At 38.5% G+C, this 18,360-nt stretch overlaps 1 protein-coding gene across 1 annotated transcript in view; it reads left to right on the top strand.

Annotated features, from left to right (window-relative positions):
- LOC110467040 (Bloom syndrome protein homolog) overlaps window positions 1-18,360 on the top strand; it is a 56,585-nt gene that overhangs the window by 19,749 nt on the left and 18,476 nt on the right. Inside the window, exons 14-22 of the mRNA XM_021523905.1 lie at window positions 1,082-1,200; window positions 1,621-1,734; window positions 3,771-3,869; window positions 4,126-4,274; window positions 4,984-5,121; window positions 6,229-6,358; window positions 8,180-8,375; window positions 11,761-11,948; window positions 15,681-15,810. Coding sequence (XP_021379580.1) covers window positions 1,082-1,200; window positions 1,621-1,734; window positions 3,771-3,869; window positions 4,126-4,274; window positions 4,984-5,121; window positions 6,229-6,358; window positions 8,180-8,375; window positions 11,761-11,948; window positions 15,681-15,810 — 1,263 coding nt within the window. The remainder of the gene's footprint in view (window positions 1-1,081; window positions 1,201-1,620; window positions 1,735-3,770; window positions 3,870-4,125; window positions 4,275-4,983; window positions 5,122-6,228; window positions 6,359-8,179; window positions 8,376-11,760; window positions 11,949-15,680; window positions 15,811-18,360) is intronic.

Raw genomic sequence — 18,360 nt, 5'->3', positions numbered from 1 at the left:
TAAATTGAAGGTTAAAAAGAAAAGAGACCTTGAAATATGTTGGCGGTAAGTGGGGTGGTAAATGAAACAAGGGGCATTATATCAAGATTTTACTTTATAAATAAACGAGGGGCATTATATCAAGATTTTAGTTTTCAAACAAACAAAGTGTGATCCATAGCAGAGTGTGGTTGTATGTTCACAAGTAACAAGATCATAATTACCTATCCATTTGATTGATAAAATTCTTTGAAAAATGCTAAATGTACAAATTTACACATTTCATAGATGTCAACCTCTGAAACCAACAATGAAGGAGATCTCCCTCATTTCACATTTCCAATTAGGGAGAAAGTGCATGAAACATGACTGAAACTGCTTTGCTCAATTTATCTTTCCTTTTTAGCTCACCTGGTCCAAGGGACCAGTGAGCTTATGCCATGGCGCGGCATCCGTCGTCTGTCAACTTTTCCTAAAAGATGCTACTAGTCATGAACAACTGAGCAGATTTTGACCAAATTTAGTCAGAAGCATCCTTGGGAAAAGGGGAACAAATTTTGTATAACTGGTGGGTCTGGCACCCCTGGGGGCTGGGGGACGGGGCCCAATAGGGGAAATATAGCAAATTCTTTAAAATCCTTCTTCCTCTGTAGGAATGAAAGGATTTGTTCCATATTTGGTCTGAAGCATCCTTCCGTGAAGGGAAACAAATTTTGTATAAACCGTGGCTCTGGCTCCCCTGGGGGCTGAGGGGCGGGGCCCAATAGGGGAAACATAGCAAATTATTTAAAATCCTTCTTCTTCTGTAGGATTGAAAGGATTTTTTCCATATTTGGTCAGAAGCATCCTTGGGGGCTGAGGGGCGGGCCCGAAGGGAAATATCAAATTCTTCAAAAACCTTCTTCTTCTGTAGGAATGAAAGGATTTGTTCCATATTTGGTCTGAAGGGGAACCAATTTTGTATAAACCGTGGGTCTGGCCACCCAGGGGCCTGAGGGGTGGGGCTCAATAGGGGAAACATGGTTTTTGTTTATTGTTTTATATGAAATCTATTTTTGACATTGCCTATGACTGTTGATATACACTGGTATGTATTTGATAGGTGGAGGAAAGAGTCTGTGTTACCAACTGCCAGCCCTTGTGTCTGGGGGGGTGTCCATCATTGTTTCTCCCCTCCGAGCTCTCATACAGGATCAGGTCCAGAGACTTAATTCATTGATGGTAAGTGTGAAGTATTAATCTTAGTTTTTAATGTTATAATCATTAACTTGTAAATTTCACCAACTTTTAAAATGGAGGATGTAAGTTAACTTAATGGCAGTGATTTATTATTTTTTCTTAATTCACAAAATGATACCAAATATTTTATGTTGTAAAAAGCGTGTCTGTATATTTCACAAATTTCTCCCTTTATTCACAAAGGATCTTTAGTCAATGATGTCGGTTAAAAACATTCAGTCAAGGAGAACATTTTGTGGAATTTGCATGTTCTTATCAATTCAGTTTTTTAAATTCCAGATATACATATTTTAAATTTGTGAAAGTATGAAAGAGGACACAATTTATTCCAAGAATAAATTTGTAGTTAACATGTGGTTTCAGTCTTAAAAATAATTTAAAATATTGACTTACACTTTGTAGATCCCAGCAGCCCAGCTGTCCTCTGATCAGAACAAAACACAGGCTGACTTTATTTACACCAAACTGTCCTACAGGAAGCCGGAGATCACTCTCCTCTATGTCACCCCAGAAAAGGTAGGCTAACAAGTTACTAACCTCAAAATCTCTGCCACTTAAAACTGATAGGCTCAACCCAGAAAAGGTAGGCTTACAAATTACCAACCTTTTTTTGTCATTTTTTTAAGTTATATGGTAGACACACGCCAAAAAAGGAAGGCTAACATTTAATGCAAGGTAACAACTTTTTACTGTCCCTAGCTGTGAATCCTTCTTCATTTGATATAATAATTCTGACACACATATAAAAACAGTATTATATATGTCAGTTGTGATCGTTGGTAGCTGTAGGGTCAACAGCAGCAAACAAATATTGTATAATGTATTAAAGGAGTTGTGTGATGCATTTAACAATAATTTTAAACATTATACCCTTACTCATATATGTGTTTAATTATGTGTAGATATCGGCTAGTGACAAGTATACCCTTACTCATATATGTGTTTAACTATGTGTAGATATCGGCCAGGGACAAGTATACCCTTACTCATATATGTGTTTATCTATGTGTAGATATCGGCCAGTGACAAGTATCCCCTTACTCATATATGTGTTTAACTATGTGTAGATATTGGCCAGTGACAAGTATACCCTTACTCATATAAGTGTTTAACTATGGGTAGATATCGGCCAGTGACAAGTATACCCTTACTCCTATATGTGTTTAACTATGTGTAGATATCGGCTAGTGTCAAGTATACCCTTACTCATATATGTGTTTAACTATGTGTAGATATCGACTAGTGACAAGTATACCCTTACTCATATATGTGTTTTACTATGTGTAGATATCGGCTAGTGACAAGTATGCCCTTACTCATACATGTGTTTAACTATGTGTAGATATCGGCCAGTGGCAAGTATACCCTTACTCATATATGTGTTTAAATATGTGTAGATATCGGCTAGTGACAAGTATGCCCTTACTCATACATGTGTTTAACTATGTGTAGATATCGGCCAGTGAAAAGTCTACCCTCACTCATATACGTGTTTAACTATGTGTAGATATCGGCCAGTGAAAAGTCTACCCTCACTCATATACGTGTTTAACTATGTGTAGATATCGGCCAGTGAAAAGTCTACCCTCACTCATATACGTGTTTAACTATGTGTAGATATCGGCCAGTGAAAAGTCTACCCTCACTCATATACGTGTTTAACTATGTGTAGATATCGGCCAGTGAAAAGTCTACCCTCACTCATATACGTGTTTAACTATGTGTAGATATCGGCCAGTGGCAAGTATACCCTTACTCATATATGTGTTTAACTGTGTGTAGATATTGGCCAGTGACAAGTATACCCTTACTCATATATGCGTTTAACTATGTGTAGATATCGGCCAGTGACAAGTATCCCCTTACTCATATATGTGTTTAACTATGTGTAGATATCGACTAGTGACAAGTATACCCTTACTCATATATGTGTTTTACTATGTGTAGATATCGGATAGTGACAAGTATGCCCTTACTCATATATGTTTTTAACTATGTGTAGATATCGGCTAGTGACAAGTATGCCCTTACTCATACATGTGTTTAACTATGTGTAGATATCGGCCAGTGGCAAGTATACCCTTACTCATATATGTGTTTAAATATGTGTAGATATCGGCTAGTGACAAGTATGCCCTTACTCATATATGTGTTTAACTATGTGTAGATATTGGCCAGTGACAAGTATACCCTTACTCATATAAGTGTTTAACTATGGGTAGATATCGGCCAGTGACAAGTATACCCTTACTCCTATATGTGTTTAACTATGTGTAGATATCGGCTAGTGTCAAGTATACCCTTACTCATATATGTGTTTAAATATGTGTAGATATCGGCTAGTGACAAGTATGCCCTTACTCATATATGTGTTTAACTATGTGTAGAGATCGGCCAGTGACAAGTATACCCTTACTCATATAAGTGTTTAACTATGGGTAGATATCGGCCAGTGACAAGTATACCCTTACTCATATATGTGTTAAACAATGTGTAGATATTGGCTAGTGACAAGTATACCCTTACTCATATATGTGTTTAACTATGTGTAGATATCGGCCAGTGACAAGCTGAACAACTGTTTAGACAACATGTACCGAAGAAGGATCCTGTCCCGATTTGTCATCGACGAAGCTCACTGTGTCAGCCAGGTATGGAATCAAACTTTCTCTGTAGTGGCTCATCCATACAGAAATTTCCTATTTTCTCCAAAGGGAATTTTAAAAATACATATCATACTCCATGAATTTTCAGGCAATAACTTTCCAGATATAAATAAAGTAGCAGACACTTCCAAAATTTGATGCTTTTCAGGCACAGTTGTTGTTACATATCTAAGTACAAACATGTCACAGCACAGGAAATTACTAACATGAATTTGGATGTGACCAATTACTATGTTTTCAGTGGGGTCATGACTTCCGACCAGATTACAAGAAGCTGAACATCCTACGTGAACGGTACCCTGAGGTCCCGATGATGGCTGTGACCGCTACAGCCACTCCCAGGGTCAGAAAGGACATCATTCACCAACTCAAGATGAAGGACCCTAAATGGTGTGTATCGCAAATCTCAAGGTCACCAATGATGATCTAGATATAATAATACTAGTACTGTTTTCATTTTCAGAGTGCCAGCTTCCGATATAGAGAAAAACTACTAAGACAAGGTTGTCCTTCCCCTCCCCATGACAGATGATTCATACATATACATAACCCATTCTTATTTACTGAAGTGTGAAGACAAACCTCAATGCATAGCATTTCATGAACCGTTTACTGTAAAAGACTTGTTATTAGATTGTATTTACCTTCAGCTTATAATTACACAGGAAATGGTCATAATTTTAACAAATCTTAAAAATAAATTTTCTCAAAACATTATCTCTGCAATTCTTACCTACCTGAAAACTGTTGGTCTGTTCAAAAAGATGTAACTAACAATAGCCACTTATGCTTTTCAAGTTGACGTTTGTCTTTTACCTTTTCATTTGTTTGATTTCATTTCCTTTAACATGTTCTATCTACCTTTAAATATCCCCATTAGTGGACTGCATTAACAGGAAATTACATGTAGTGAGGTTCTCTCTCTACTGGAGTGAGTTGCTCTTAAAGATGATCAGCTGTAGGACAATTAAGGCAACAATTTGCAAGCTGGAATAAACATTAACATGCTTATACTAAAAGAACTTTAATTTAAGGATAACAGAAAATAATTGTACTTCTTTTATAGCATAGCTCATAAAAAACTTCTTGAATGATTCAGGTTTGTGCAAAGTTTCAATCGGCCTAACCTTCGTCTGTCAGTGGAACCTAAGAAGCCCTCTACACTGACAGCTGACATCATTAAACTGATCAAGGAGCGGTTCTCTGGGAAATGTGGCATTGTGTACTGTCTGTCCAGGTTAGTGTGAGAAGTGTGGCGTTGTATACTGTCTGTCCAGGTTTGTGTGAGAAGTGTGGCATTGTGTATTGTCTGTCCAGGTTAGTGTGAGAAGTGTGGTATTGTTTACTGTCTGTCCAGTTTAGTGTGAGAAGTGTGGCATTGAGTACTGTCTGTCCAAGTTAGTGTGAGAAGTGTGGCATTGAGTACTGTCTGTCCAAGTTAGTGTGGGAAGTGTGGCATTGTATACTGTGTGTCCAGGTTAGTGTGAGAAGTGTGGCGTTGTATACTGTCTGTCCAGGTTAGTGTGAGAAGTGTGGCATTGTGTGCTGTCTGTCCAAGTTAGTGTGAGAAGTGTGGCATTGTATACTGTCTGTCCAGGTTAGTGTAAGAAGTGTGGCATTGTATACTGTCTGTCCAGGTTAGTGTGGGAAGTGTGGCATTGTGTACTGTCTGCCCAGGCTAGTGTGAGAAGTGTGGCATTGTGTACTGTCTGTCCAGGTTAGTGTGAGAATAATGGCTTTGTGTTCTGCATGTCTAGGTTAGTGTGTACTGCTGTCTGGAGTTTTCCAAATGTTTTAGGGACCTTGCTGCAGATTAGAAATTTAGTCCTATTAAACTAGGTTTAATAGCAATATCATGTCAACCTTTGTTTGAGTAAAAAAATAATTAATGATTAGTCCATGCTTGATAAACAGCTTTCCCATTAATTAGCTGAACAGAAATAAGAACTTTCTGTATATTGGATGAATTTTGGGATCCTGTGCTCATTAGGGCTCCACAGCTCTGATGTCTGTCATAGTAATCACAGTGTCTGTCCGACCATCCGTCCGTCCGTCCAAATTTTCATTTCTGGAAATTATCTTTCAAACTGAAATACTAATCTTTCTGAAATTTGACATGGTGATACACTGTGTAAATGTGCAATAAGGGGTTAAACAAGTTTTAAGGTCAAGGTTAATGTTACTAAAAATATACCTTTAAGGGCCCAGGGGGTCGGTCTGGCACATGGTTGTGTCCTTGCTGACCTGTCAGTGTTCTAGTTTTACTCTCTTTCTAAAGACTAGGCCCTCTAGTCATCACAGATAAAATGTGTGAGAAAATCACTGATTTTACATGATGTTACAGAAAGGAGTGTGACAGCACAGCTCAAGATCTCGGTAAGGCTGGCATCCAGGCTGTGTCCTACCACGCTGGCCTTGGGGATGGTGAGAGGATCAGCATACAGGAGAAATGGCTCAATGGCAACATGTGTAAAGTATGGGCTTAATATTAATAGTAGAGTGTGTAAGGTAGGGGCTTAATAGTAGAGTGTGTAAGGTATGGGCTCAAAATAAGTTTGTACTACAGAAGGGGCTCAATGGCAACATGTGTAAGGTAGGGGCTCAAAGAAAGTTTGTACTACAGTAGGGGCTCAATGGTTGCATGTGTAAGGTAGGGGCTTAATAGTAGAGTGTGTAAGGTAGGGGCTTAATAGTAGAGTGTGTAAGGTAAGAAAACAAAAGAAGTTTGTACTACAGTAGGGGCTCAATGATAGCATGTGTAAGGTATGGGCTTAATAGTAGAGTGTGTAAGGTAGGGCTCAAAGAAAGTTTGTACTACAGTACGTAGGGGCTCAATGATAGCATGTGTAAGGTATGGGCTTAATAGAAGAGTGTAAGGTAGGGGCTCAAATTAAATTTGTACTACAGTAGGAGTTCAATGATAGCATGTGTAAGGTAGGGGCTTAATAGTAGAGTGTGTAAGGTAGGGGCTTAATGGTGTCATGTGTAAGGTAGGGGCTCAAAGAAAGTTTGTACTACAGTAGGGGCTCAATGGTGGCATGTGTCAGGTAGGGGCTTAATAGTAGAGTATGTAAGGTATGGGCTCAAAGAAAGTTTGTACTACAGTAGGGGCTCAATGATAGCATGTGTAAGGTATGGGCTTAATAGTAGAGTGTGTAAGGTAGGGGCTCAAAGAAAGTTTTTACTACAGTAGGGGCTCAATGCTAGCATGTGTAAGGTATGGGCTTAATAGTAGAGTGTAAGGTAGGGGCTCAAAGAAAGTTTGTACTACAGTAGGGGCTGAATGGTGGCATGTGTAAGGTATGGGCTTAATAGTAGAGTGTGTAAGGTAGGGCTCAAAGAAAGTTTGTACTACAGTAGAGGCTCAATGCTAGCATGTGTAAGGTAGGGGCTTAATAGTAGAGTGTGTAAGGTAGAGGCTTAAAGAAAGTTTGTACTACAGTAGGGGCTCAATAGTGGCATGTGTAATGTAGGGGCTTAATAGTAGAGTGTGTAAGGTAGGGGCTCTAAGAAAGTTTGTACTACAGTAGGGGCTCAATGATAGCATGTGTAAGGTAGGGCTTAATAGTAGAGTGTGTAAGGTAGGGGCTCAATGGTGGCATGTGTAAGGTAGGGGCTTAATAGTAGAGTGTAAGGTAGGGTCTCAAAGAAAGTTTGTACTACAGTAGGGGCTCAATGGCAACATGTGCAAGGGAGGTGCTCAATTTTAAGGCAGGACGTAGCAGAACCATGTATAAGGAAGGGCTCAATGACACCATTTGTAGAACTTAGAAGGCTAAATAGAAGCATTTGTAAGGTAAGAGCTCAATGGATGTTTTTGTTCCTTAGGGACTCAATAATAATGTAGCAGTAAGGTAGAGCTCAACACTATATGTTAGGACCTAGTTAACAGTTAGGTAGGGGCTTTAAGGTAGCATGTATAAGGTAGGGATTCAACAGCAAAATGTGTAAAATAGAGGCTCGAAAGTACCATGTGCACAGAAGGTGCCTAGCAGTACCACTTTCAAGGTAGGGTCTGGACAGTACCATTTTTGCAAGGTAGGGGCTATATGGGAGCATGTGTAAGATATGAACTGAACGCTACCGTGACCAGTAAACTGTGTAAGGTGGGGTCTGGAAGGTCATATATCCAAGTCATTCTTTCAACTCTACAATGTAATTTTCTGTTCTGAATGATAAAATTTAATATATTTCAACCTCAAAAATGTGATTTTGAGTATTTGTCTATGTGTTCTTATGTCTGTGAATGTGTCATAGAGATTATGGTCTGTAGTGCTTGTCTGTTGTGTTTCAAGGTGATCTGCGCCACTATAGCCTTCGGTATGGGAATAGACAAGGCAGATGTGCGTTTTGTGATTCACTACTCACTACCTAAATCTATGGAAGGGTACTACCAGGAGGCGGGCCGGGCCGGGAGAGACGGACAGCTGGCCTATTGTCTCCTGTACTATAACTATCAGGATGTCAAACGTATCCGACGCATTTTAGAATGTGAGTATACCATATAAAGGGTTATCTATGCAGGCTTAAATTTTTCGCAATTTTAACTCAAACACAGTTTTTTTTACCTTGTCCATGTCCTTGGATCTGTCCTTTCTCGAAGGTTTGTCAGGTCTGGTCTCATATTGTTCAAAATTTGGCCCACAAAGTCGAAATCTTAAACGATCCTGGATTTTTTACAATTTTCTAAGATGGCGGCCATCTACACACGCCAAAACGTCAGTGGTCAAAACTGACCCCCTCGGGGGTACAGCACCAAAATATACGAGGTCAGGCTTATTAAAACCACAGAAGAACTCGGTAAAACATGTCATAGATGATTTTCAATCAAATCCCATCACTATTGAGTGATATTAAAGTGTTACACGCTATAGAAAACGAATGAATAGATTGAGTAATTTTTTTATGTACAACCACTCTGATAATTTTTCACACTATGACAGATGATATGCGCACGCATCTCATGGGATCCTGGAGTACCTATCTGCATTTTTATCTACCTGTTGGAAGCAAAGAAAAAACCTGGTAGTGATCCTAACATTCCGTTTATAGTTTCACCTGCTCTTTGACATCAAACACTCATTCAAAGACTCTCGCACATCTATGACCAAGTGTTAATAAAGCGTAGCTGAATTGAGTCATTTCGGTACATATATAGCAGCTATTAATGTACATACGTTTCCAGCGTAGCGGAAATGGACAGCGATTTTATGGACAGCTCGTACACATTTTACACCTTTGTGTGCATACGCTTCATTGGTCATTTGTCTGATGAAGGAGACAGTGTACATATCGTACATATCGTAGTTAGTCATCGAAACGTCACATAGAAAATTATATTGGTTGTGTAAAAAGAACTTCTCATAATCCATACTTACCAACCTGAAGAAAATGTTGAGAAACGCTCATTGGCACTTTATTTTTCAGAACTCTTTCATTGGTACAAAAAATGCTAGCTTTTATGGACAGCAGTACATGTAAAGCCATATTACTTATAAATATGCATAGCTCCACTGCAAGCATGAAAACTGCTCTTGTAAATAGTGAAATTTACGTGTAATGCAGTATTGTATGTTCACTGATTTCCACATTAGGGATGATATTGTTGTATGTTTATACAAATAACACAAAGTCGAAGTAAGATCAAGATTGTATTGTTCGTTTCATTTGTTTCAACTACAAAAGCTACTATATATATATTTACTAAAAAAGTTATACTCTTTGGCAATCTTAGGGGCTACTCTGCATGTTTGTTTCGATTCTAGAAAGACAGTTTCTATATGAATGAAATTTTCATAGTAGACATGGACACTGGAGGAAGCCCAGTATGTCTATGGTTGTATGAAGTACCTGTGGGCAGGTGAGCCTGACAGGTATATATATATATAGATTAATATTGGTTACTTAATACAATAAGTATTAAAGGTTTAGAAACAAACATACAGTATAGCCAAAACATTTGTAATGATATTGAAACATGTATCATGTCATCATCTATTTAGTATTCAGATGTAGCCACATAAGTGTTAAGTACATTTCCTTGTGTAAAATATTGAGTGAAATCCTTCTGGGTTCCATATCATCGTTAAACATGACATAAGAAAGCTTCAGAAAATTGAATAAAATATTAATACAATAATACAAACATCTTACTACAAATGTATGTAATTATTCTAATCAATTTAAGTCAATAACCAGAACAACTTGAATCGTAAGTTACTGTAAGTATAAATATAAAAAGCTTGTTGGGAAACTGTATATGCGATAAAACATCGCTGTAATATGCAAGCTTAAGATCAATCCCCTTCAGGAAAACTTAATTAATTGAAACTTGGATCTGATCTGGGATATGGATGTATAAATGTTACTTCTGGACCTGTGGGTTGAACAGCAGGTCTATCAGATGGAGGCTACTGAATAGGAATGTAAAATAGACCCAAGTGATGCCACCTCAGGTTTGACAGAATGAAATAATTGAACTGATGACACTGACACTGCACATAAAAACATCAGGTAGAGCTAGTAGCTTTGAAACAATTTGGCACTGAACCTGTGATATACACAGGAAAGAAAGCCGGGCTAGCTACCAACCATATTAGCTCAATGGAACCTGTGGTGAAGACAGCAGGTAGGTATATATGCTCTATAAAAATTGACCCGGGTGAAAACCGTGGATCTGAAGGGCAGAAAACGCCACTGAACCTGTGATGTAAACAGCAGGCTAGACGGCTGATTAGATCTGCGAGTATATAATACTAAACGAATGTACAGTAACAGGCACACTAAGTATTAAACTGGTAAACCACTAAGTTGACATTGAGTAACAGCATCTCAAAAGTCATGATCATGAGTATAAACAAAATAACCAAGACTTAGGGCCTTTGAAGGAAATAGCTTTGCCACTGAACCTGTGAAGATAACAGCAGGTAAGACGGCATGAATGATCAAATTGGGAGTATAACACATTAAAACAATACTACTTAGGCAAACAATAGTTTACTCTGGTATACGTATACTATTAACTTGACATTTAGGGACCTTATCCAAGATGTAATGGGTACCAAACATATTATACAAGAACTCGTGATATTAAATCGAATTCTGAATGAATTGACTAAGTGAAACACATGGATCATAACTAAATACCTATAGTATACCACTGAACCTGTGAATGACAAGCAGGTTAGACGGTATAAATGATAACATGTAGGATTATAAAACTTAAGTAAAAAATGAGCAAAGATGCACACATTATATGGTAATCTGAAACAATTGTCTTTGATTACCATGGATATACAAAAATTAATGACAATAGAGTATGATAATAGCTGACATATAATTACATAAACACATTGTCCTCTACATGGAGATGAAAGTGGCTGAAGGGAGGGTCGTCAAGATTGAGATGAAAATTACCGCCAGCCTCCACAATCTCTGTGTAAACTGATGCTTATAGAATCACCTAACAAACTGACCATTGGTCATTAATGGTCACGTGATATCTATAAATAATTAGTATGATGACCTCATCTCTAGCCTTATGCAACTAATCACATGGTAATCAATTAATGACATACTCTACTTAAAATTAAATTGATCTTGTGATTTAAACACATGCCTTCCCATTATAAATTCACATCATCTAGATCTACTACTAGAATACATAAAAAATAAAAAGTATATATAAACAACATCAACACACAAGATTTAATACATTTGCAATACAGTAATGAACTAACAATTTACAACAAATTATGCATCCTAACTCTGGAGGTCCAGGAGATATATATAGAATACCTTAGATATGTATTTGTATAAACTTAAATTAAATAAATTCAAATTGAATCTGACCAAAAAAATGAATCTATGTTTTCAGTGGACAAAAATGCAACCTACGAGTCGAAGAAAGTGCACATTGATAATCTGTTTCAAATGGTTCAGTATTGTGAGAACGTGGCAGACTGCCGACGTGCCCAGCTCCTGAATTACCTGGGAGAGCACACCTTTGACAGGAGTGGGTGTGGCAGCTTCAAAGGTTCAATGTGTGACAACTGTGCTTCAAAGGTAGGTCATTCAGTGCGTAAGATATACTACAGTCGAACCTCTTTATCTCGAAGTCGACGGGGTTGTGGAAAAAACTGTTTGGACAGCACTAGCATTTGTTAATTTTATTAATAGCCAATGCTTATAATCAATCGATGAATGATATACGTAATCAGTATAACAAATACAGGTATGTGATTCTACAATAAACACGCTTACAAAAATAGAGTAAGTTATTTCCGAAAAATGTACTTTTGTTTAACCTGATCAAAATGGTTGGACCATATTGTGAATTCGTTATTAAGTATGGACGGGCCTAGTGATTAAATGTTGTTTTTGGCTAGTCAAGTGTTACATTTAAAAATTGAATTATCCCGCTGTCTCCGTCCTCGTAATATACAATGCGGAAATGAAATTGTGCAAGTATAAAACAAATCACGGTAATGGAGTGTACGTATAGTTGATTCTGTAAATGAAAACACACACAAACAGATTGTATCGTACCTGTAACACATTGATTCATTAAAGCCAAATGTGACACCTGACACCTCCTCAACTCGATGTAATCAACAGCAATTATGGTATTGTTCTTAATTCTCTCGATCGACTTTCATAGCCATACTGGCTCCTGTAAAAACATGAACCCGTGAAGCTGTCCTAGGTTATGATTTTAACTGTGGAACTCTTTTATGCATGACCACGCTTTGTGACCAATTTTCTGTCGTCTGTTTTGGTGTACAAATCATTAAAAGGACTCGCAGTAAGTACAGAATACTGTTGATCAACATTGATGAAATTTATTTGTTACTATGAACAACATGGTTTTGACAGTCCACACACTTTATAATCGGAAGCTTTATCGTAATTTCTTTTTACCGATATCATGCTAGTCTACTCACGTAAGATCTCCATAAACATGGAATGGCGAGATGTCGTACTTTTGCGTTTTATATGTATCAAAGAATTAATAAGTGACAAAATGAAATTCGAACACTGAAGTAGACGATGTTTAGATGTTGGATTTACGCTATTGAAACCAATATCTTACTTCGAGGTATCCAAGTGTTTCGACTTTTCAGGGTTCGAATTATCAGAGTTTTATTTACTAAGATAAAGAAGAGATTTGGCCGGGACCGGAGAAATACTTAGAGATAAACGAGGTCTTTGAGTTATCAGGGTTCGAGATTGCGAGGTTCAACTGTATATTATGTTGTTTACAAATGTTTGCTATATTGATAAATTCATATTTAACCAACATTTAACTATGTCACTCAACTAAATACTACTCACGGGTCATTGATACTGAGGCAGCGATTAAGTGTTTTCACACTCTCAGTCAAGTTTAAGATGTTCGGGTAGCTTTCGGCCAACTCCTGGTTGTCTTCTTCAGCCCTTATTAGCTCACCTGGTCCGAAGAACCAAGGTGAGCTTATGCCATACCGTGGCGTCCGTCCGTCAACAATTTCTTTAAACGACTTCTTCTTCTTAACCACTGATTGGAATTTAACAAAATTTGACTGGAAGCATCCCTGGGTGGTGGAGATTCAAAATTGTACAAATGGTGGGGCTGACCCCCCAGGGGAATGAGGGGTGGGGGCAAAAAGGGGGCAATTTGGCTATATTGCTTTAAGCGACTTCTCCTCTGGAACTAAGAGATGGATATCAACCATATTTGACTGGAAGCATCCCTAGGTGGTAGGGATTCAAAATTGTACAAATGGTGGAGCTGAGGGGCGGGGCAAAAAGGGGGCAATTTGGCTATATTGCTTTAAGCGACTTCTCCTCTTGAACTAAGAGATGCATATCAACCATATTTTACTGGAAGCATCCCTAGGTGGTGGAGATTCAAAATTGTACAAATGGTTGGGCTGACCCCCCAGGGGGCTGAGGGATGGGGTCAAAAGGGGACAAATTGGCTATATTGCTACAAAAGACTTCTTCTGTAGAAGTATGAACTGGATATCAATCATATTTAATCAAAAGCATTCATGGGAGGCAGGGATTCAAAATTGTACAAATGGTGTGGCTGACCCCCCCCCAGGTAGCTGAGGGGCGGGGGTCAAAAAGGGTTATTTGTCTATATTGCTATAAAGGACTTCTTCTGTAGAACTATGCCATGGATATCGATGATATTTGGTCAGAGGCATTCATTGGAGGCAGGGATTCAAAATTATACAAATGGTGGGGCTGACCCCCCGGGCTAAGGGGTTGGGCCCAAAAAAGTTTATTACTTGGAAATGATTCAGATCCCCAACATATAACTATATATACAATTGCTGAGTATAAAGAGAAAAATGCACATTTGCTTCCAGGATGGCCCTAGGGTCTGGCCCCACCCTTGGAGACATAGTCCCTAGGCCATAACTTTAAAACAGTTGAGATCCCCACCCCAAAACTATATATACAAATGCTTGGCATAAAGAGACGAATGCAGTCATTATATTAGAATAGACCCTGGGGTCTGACCGAACCCTTAGGGACCTAGCTAGTTTCTTAGTCCCAGCTTGGAAACAGTTTAGATCCCCACCCTATAGCCATATATACAATTGCTGAGTATAAAGAGAGAATGCACTTATTCTTCCAGGATGGCCTTGGGGACTGCCCCATCCTTGGAGATTTAACCCCTGGGTCATAACTTCGAAATGGTTAAGATCCCCACCCCAAAACTATATATACAATTGTTGGGCATAAAGAGACGAATGCAGTCATGATATTAGAATTGACCCCAGGGTCTGCCCTACCCTTGCAGACTTAATAACCCCTGGGTCATAACTTTGAAACGGTCGAGATCCCCACCATAAAACTATATATACAAATGATGGGCAAAAATAGACAAATGCAGTCATGATATTAGAATTGATCCTGGGGTCTGGCCACAACCCTATAGGGACCTAGTTTCTGAATCACAGCTTGGAAACAGTTGAGATCCCCACCCTATAAACATCATAAAATTGCTGGGCATGAAAAATCTAATACAGATATGCTATAAGGATTGGCCTTGGGGTCTAGCATATTTCCTTGGATCTCATTTGGAGAATATTTTGCCATGATTGCTTAGATATTCAGGTGAGCGATACAGGCCCTCTGGGCCTCATGTTGAGATCAGTAGGGGGCTTCAAACTAGTCTGGGTAATTCACCCTCAGTAGGGCGGGTGAAAAAAGCGAAAAATTAAACTGCAGCCAAAAATCGCCCGTATACAGTAATAATTCAGTAAAAAAGCTTCAACAGTAGGTCATTCAGTACAATGGCTTCAAATTTGAGTCAATCAATACAACAGCAGCAAAAATATCAGTCATTCAATACAGATACTTCAAAATTAAATTTAATGAAATATCACTGTTTTCCCATTTAGTTGAGGGTAAATATAATAATTACTTTGTCAGTCCATTCGTGTGTTTGTTCATGTTTGTGCATGTGTCTGTGCATTCTATGGTAGTTATAAGCTTATCTCATGAACCCTTAACAAAGTTAGTTTATATTTACACCATAGTAGGGGGTTCCTAGTATTGCACCATTACCTTAAATTATTTGGTGCAGAAATCAAAACGATGACAGGACTTTTGTTCGGTGCAGGCAAATTATCATGTCGTTTCTTGGAAATTAGCATTCTAGGTTGTCTTATTAGTGAGTGAAGCATGACAGGCATGGCTGGCTGTACCAAGGATGAAGCTAGCCGCTTCCAGAGTGAAGTTAGTCTGAGAGCCTATGGTAACTGTTAAGATCTAAGTCGTTGTGTTATGTGTCTGTTGTAGGACTTGTTCCAGCTCCGAGATGTCACGGAGGATGCCAAGCAGATCATTAAATGTGTGAGGTCGCTCACCAGCTCCGGGACTGGACGTAACTCTGATTACACACTGCTTCACTTTGTTGAGATCTTCAGAGGTAAATATTCAGGTCTCATGATGTCACTGATTCATTTAAGAACATTTTATTAGCTCGTATATTTGAAGAATAGGGGGGCAATAGCAGTACCCACGGCGTCCCACTTGGTTCAAGTTTTTGAGCAAGCTGTGTTTTGGTGTTTAATTCAACTTTTAATTAATTTTACATTGTAATATGGTTACAGCAATTGCTTGGAGGTTCCTTAGCAACAAATTGGACCCTATTTGCTCATTATTGGTCCAAAACACAAGTCTTTTGGAATTGGTTTAAGTTTTTGGGAAAGTTCTAGTTCTTAACCACTTATTGGAATTTAACTAAATTTTAATGGAAGCATGCCTAGGTAGTAGAGATTCAAAATTGTACAATTGGTTGGGCTGACCCCCGCCCAGGGGGCTGAGGGGCGGGCCAAAAGGGGGCAAATTGGCTATATTGCTACAAATGACTTCTTCTGTAGAACGATGCACTGGATATCAATCATATTTGATCAAAAGCATTCATGGAAGGCAGGGATTCAAAATCGTACAGATGGTGTGGCTGACCCCCGAGGGGGCTGAGGGGCGGGGCCAAAAAGGGTTATTTTGCTATATTGCTTCAAGCGACTTCTTCTCTGGAACTAAGAGATGGATATCAATCATATTTGACTGGTAGCATCCCTAGGTAGTAGAGATTCAAAATTGTACAATTGGTTGGGCTCAGGGGGCTGAGGGGCGGGGCCAAAAAGGGGGCAATTTGGCTATATGGCTGAGAATGGAGAACGTGCTTGACTCCGAAGACAATTTAGAGAAGAAGCTATATACTCTGCCGGACTCCAGAGAAGCAACTATACTCTAAGCAACTTCGGAGAAGCTGTGGAAAAGAATATTAGACTCTTAAGCGATTTAAGAGCAGCCGAGACTAGCTATACTCTGAGCGATTCAAGAGCAGCTAAATCTAATGATATAGTAAAGGAATATTCTAAATAAAGGATTGGGGGTAAAATTCCCCAAGAATTAAAAGAAAACACTTAAGCGATTTAAGAGAAGGAAGACTGGCCATACTCTTGAGTGATTCAAGATTGAGACTCTTGACCAATTTAAGAGAAGTAAACTCTTTTGACAGACTCTGGAGTGACTCCAGAGAAGTAAGTCTGAACAAATCACGCTTTACTTAAACTAAATATAATGTCAATCCAGAGGTACTTCACTAGGAGCGATTCCAAGGAAGTTCGCCGAGCAATATTGATTCATTGCATTGATACAAGTTAAGAGATAAAGCACACTAGCACTAAGGAATAAAGTAACCTAGCCTATGAATGACAATTAAAGACACTAAATAGTGAGTAGCCAACCTAAAATACACAGAATGAGTAAAATGTATTGCAAATATATTATTAGAGACAACACGAATTATAATGTAGAAAAACCTTATTGTTGATCAATACTTAAATGAACAAATGCCTGACAATAAGTGTACAGCCCAATCAGAACCTTATACTGAAGTACAAGTGTACCACATCAGACAGGAGCTGATGGGGATGGTGGGTGTGTAAGCAAAATACAAACAGTGCAAAATCTGTCAAAACGATAAGTAGAGGGGATGCTGTTATTGCATACACCTAGGGGATAATAGCTGATTGGTCAGTTGCAATGACCCCTGAGAATAGTGTCGTTAATGACACGTAATTAGCTTAAGTAATTACATGTACACTAAGCCAGGATATGGGAGTGAGAGTGGGGCCCAGAATGAGGAGTCGGATGTGTTAAAATCTCTTTGACCCAGACATGCTAGAATGAAATACTCTCCAGTTTTAAGTCTGCATGCTAGACATTGGATAAGGCAGTTCTGGTGGTTTTTGATATGATGTAATATTTGTGTTAGTTTTTCCTTTAAACGCTACTTGTTCTTAACAACTTAGTGGATTTTGACAAAACTTGGACTTAAGCATTATTAGCCAAAGGGTTCTAAATTTGGTAAAAACGGAGAGTATGAACCCCCTGGGGGCAGAGGGGTGGCGCCAAATAGGGGGAAAGGTGGTCAATCTTCAAAAAATCTTCTACTTCTCAACCAATAGAGGGATTTTAACCAAAAGTGTGTTCTACAGCATCTCTAAACAAAGGGTCTCAATTTTGTATAAACAGATCTAGAGGGTGTGTATTGTCAAACCTGTTCAAAATTACACAAAATTATAGCTGCTAAAATAAAAATAAATGTAGATCTTCTTTAGCTACATAGGGCCAGGGTCCCGACATGTTGCCAGTAGGTACCACTGATGGAGTGCTAATTCAAACAGCATTTTCTAAAGAACTATAAGGTGAGCGCCATTGTACTTTGGTATGTTTCTAACTTTTGTGTTTAGGGGAAAGGTAAACTTTGACTTTACTATAGTTTATATAGGGAAATAACACTTTTGGGTATATTTTGACAACTTTCTGTAGGAAATTATTTTTACTTGGTGAGAATTATCCTTGGAGGAAGATGGTTTCAAATTGTAAAATTGAGATTCCTACCCCAACCCCTGGGGCCAGGGCGGGGCCCCAAAGGGAAAATTAATCAATATTTCAAAAATCTTCT

Source organism: Mizuhopecten yessoensis, unplaced genomic scaffold, assembly GCF_002113885.1.
Source record: "Mizuhopecten yessoensis strain PY_sf001 unplaced genomic scaffold, ASM211388v2 scaffold11155, whole genome shotgun sequence".
NCBI lineage: Eukaryota > Metazoa > Mollusca > Bivalvia > Pectinida > Pectinidae > Mizuhopecten > Mizuhopecten yessoensis.
The sequence above is the reverse complement of the archived record's forward strand: the minus strand, read 5'-3'. Positions and strand labels throughout refer to the sequence as shown.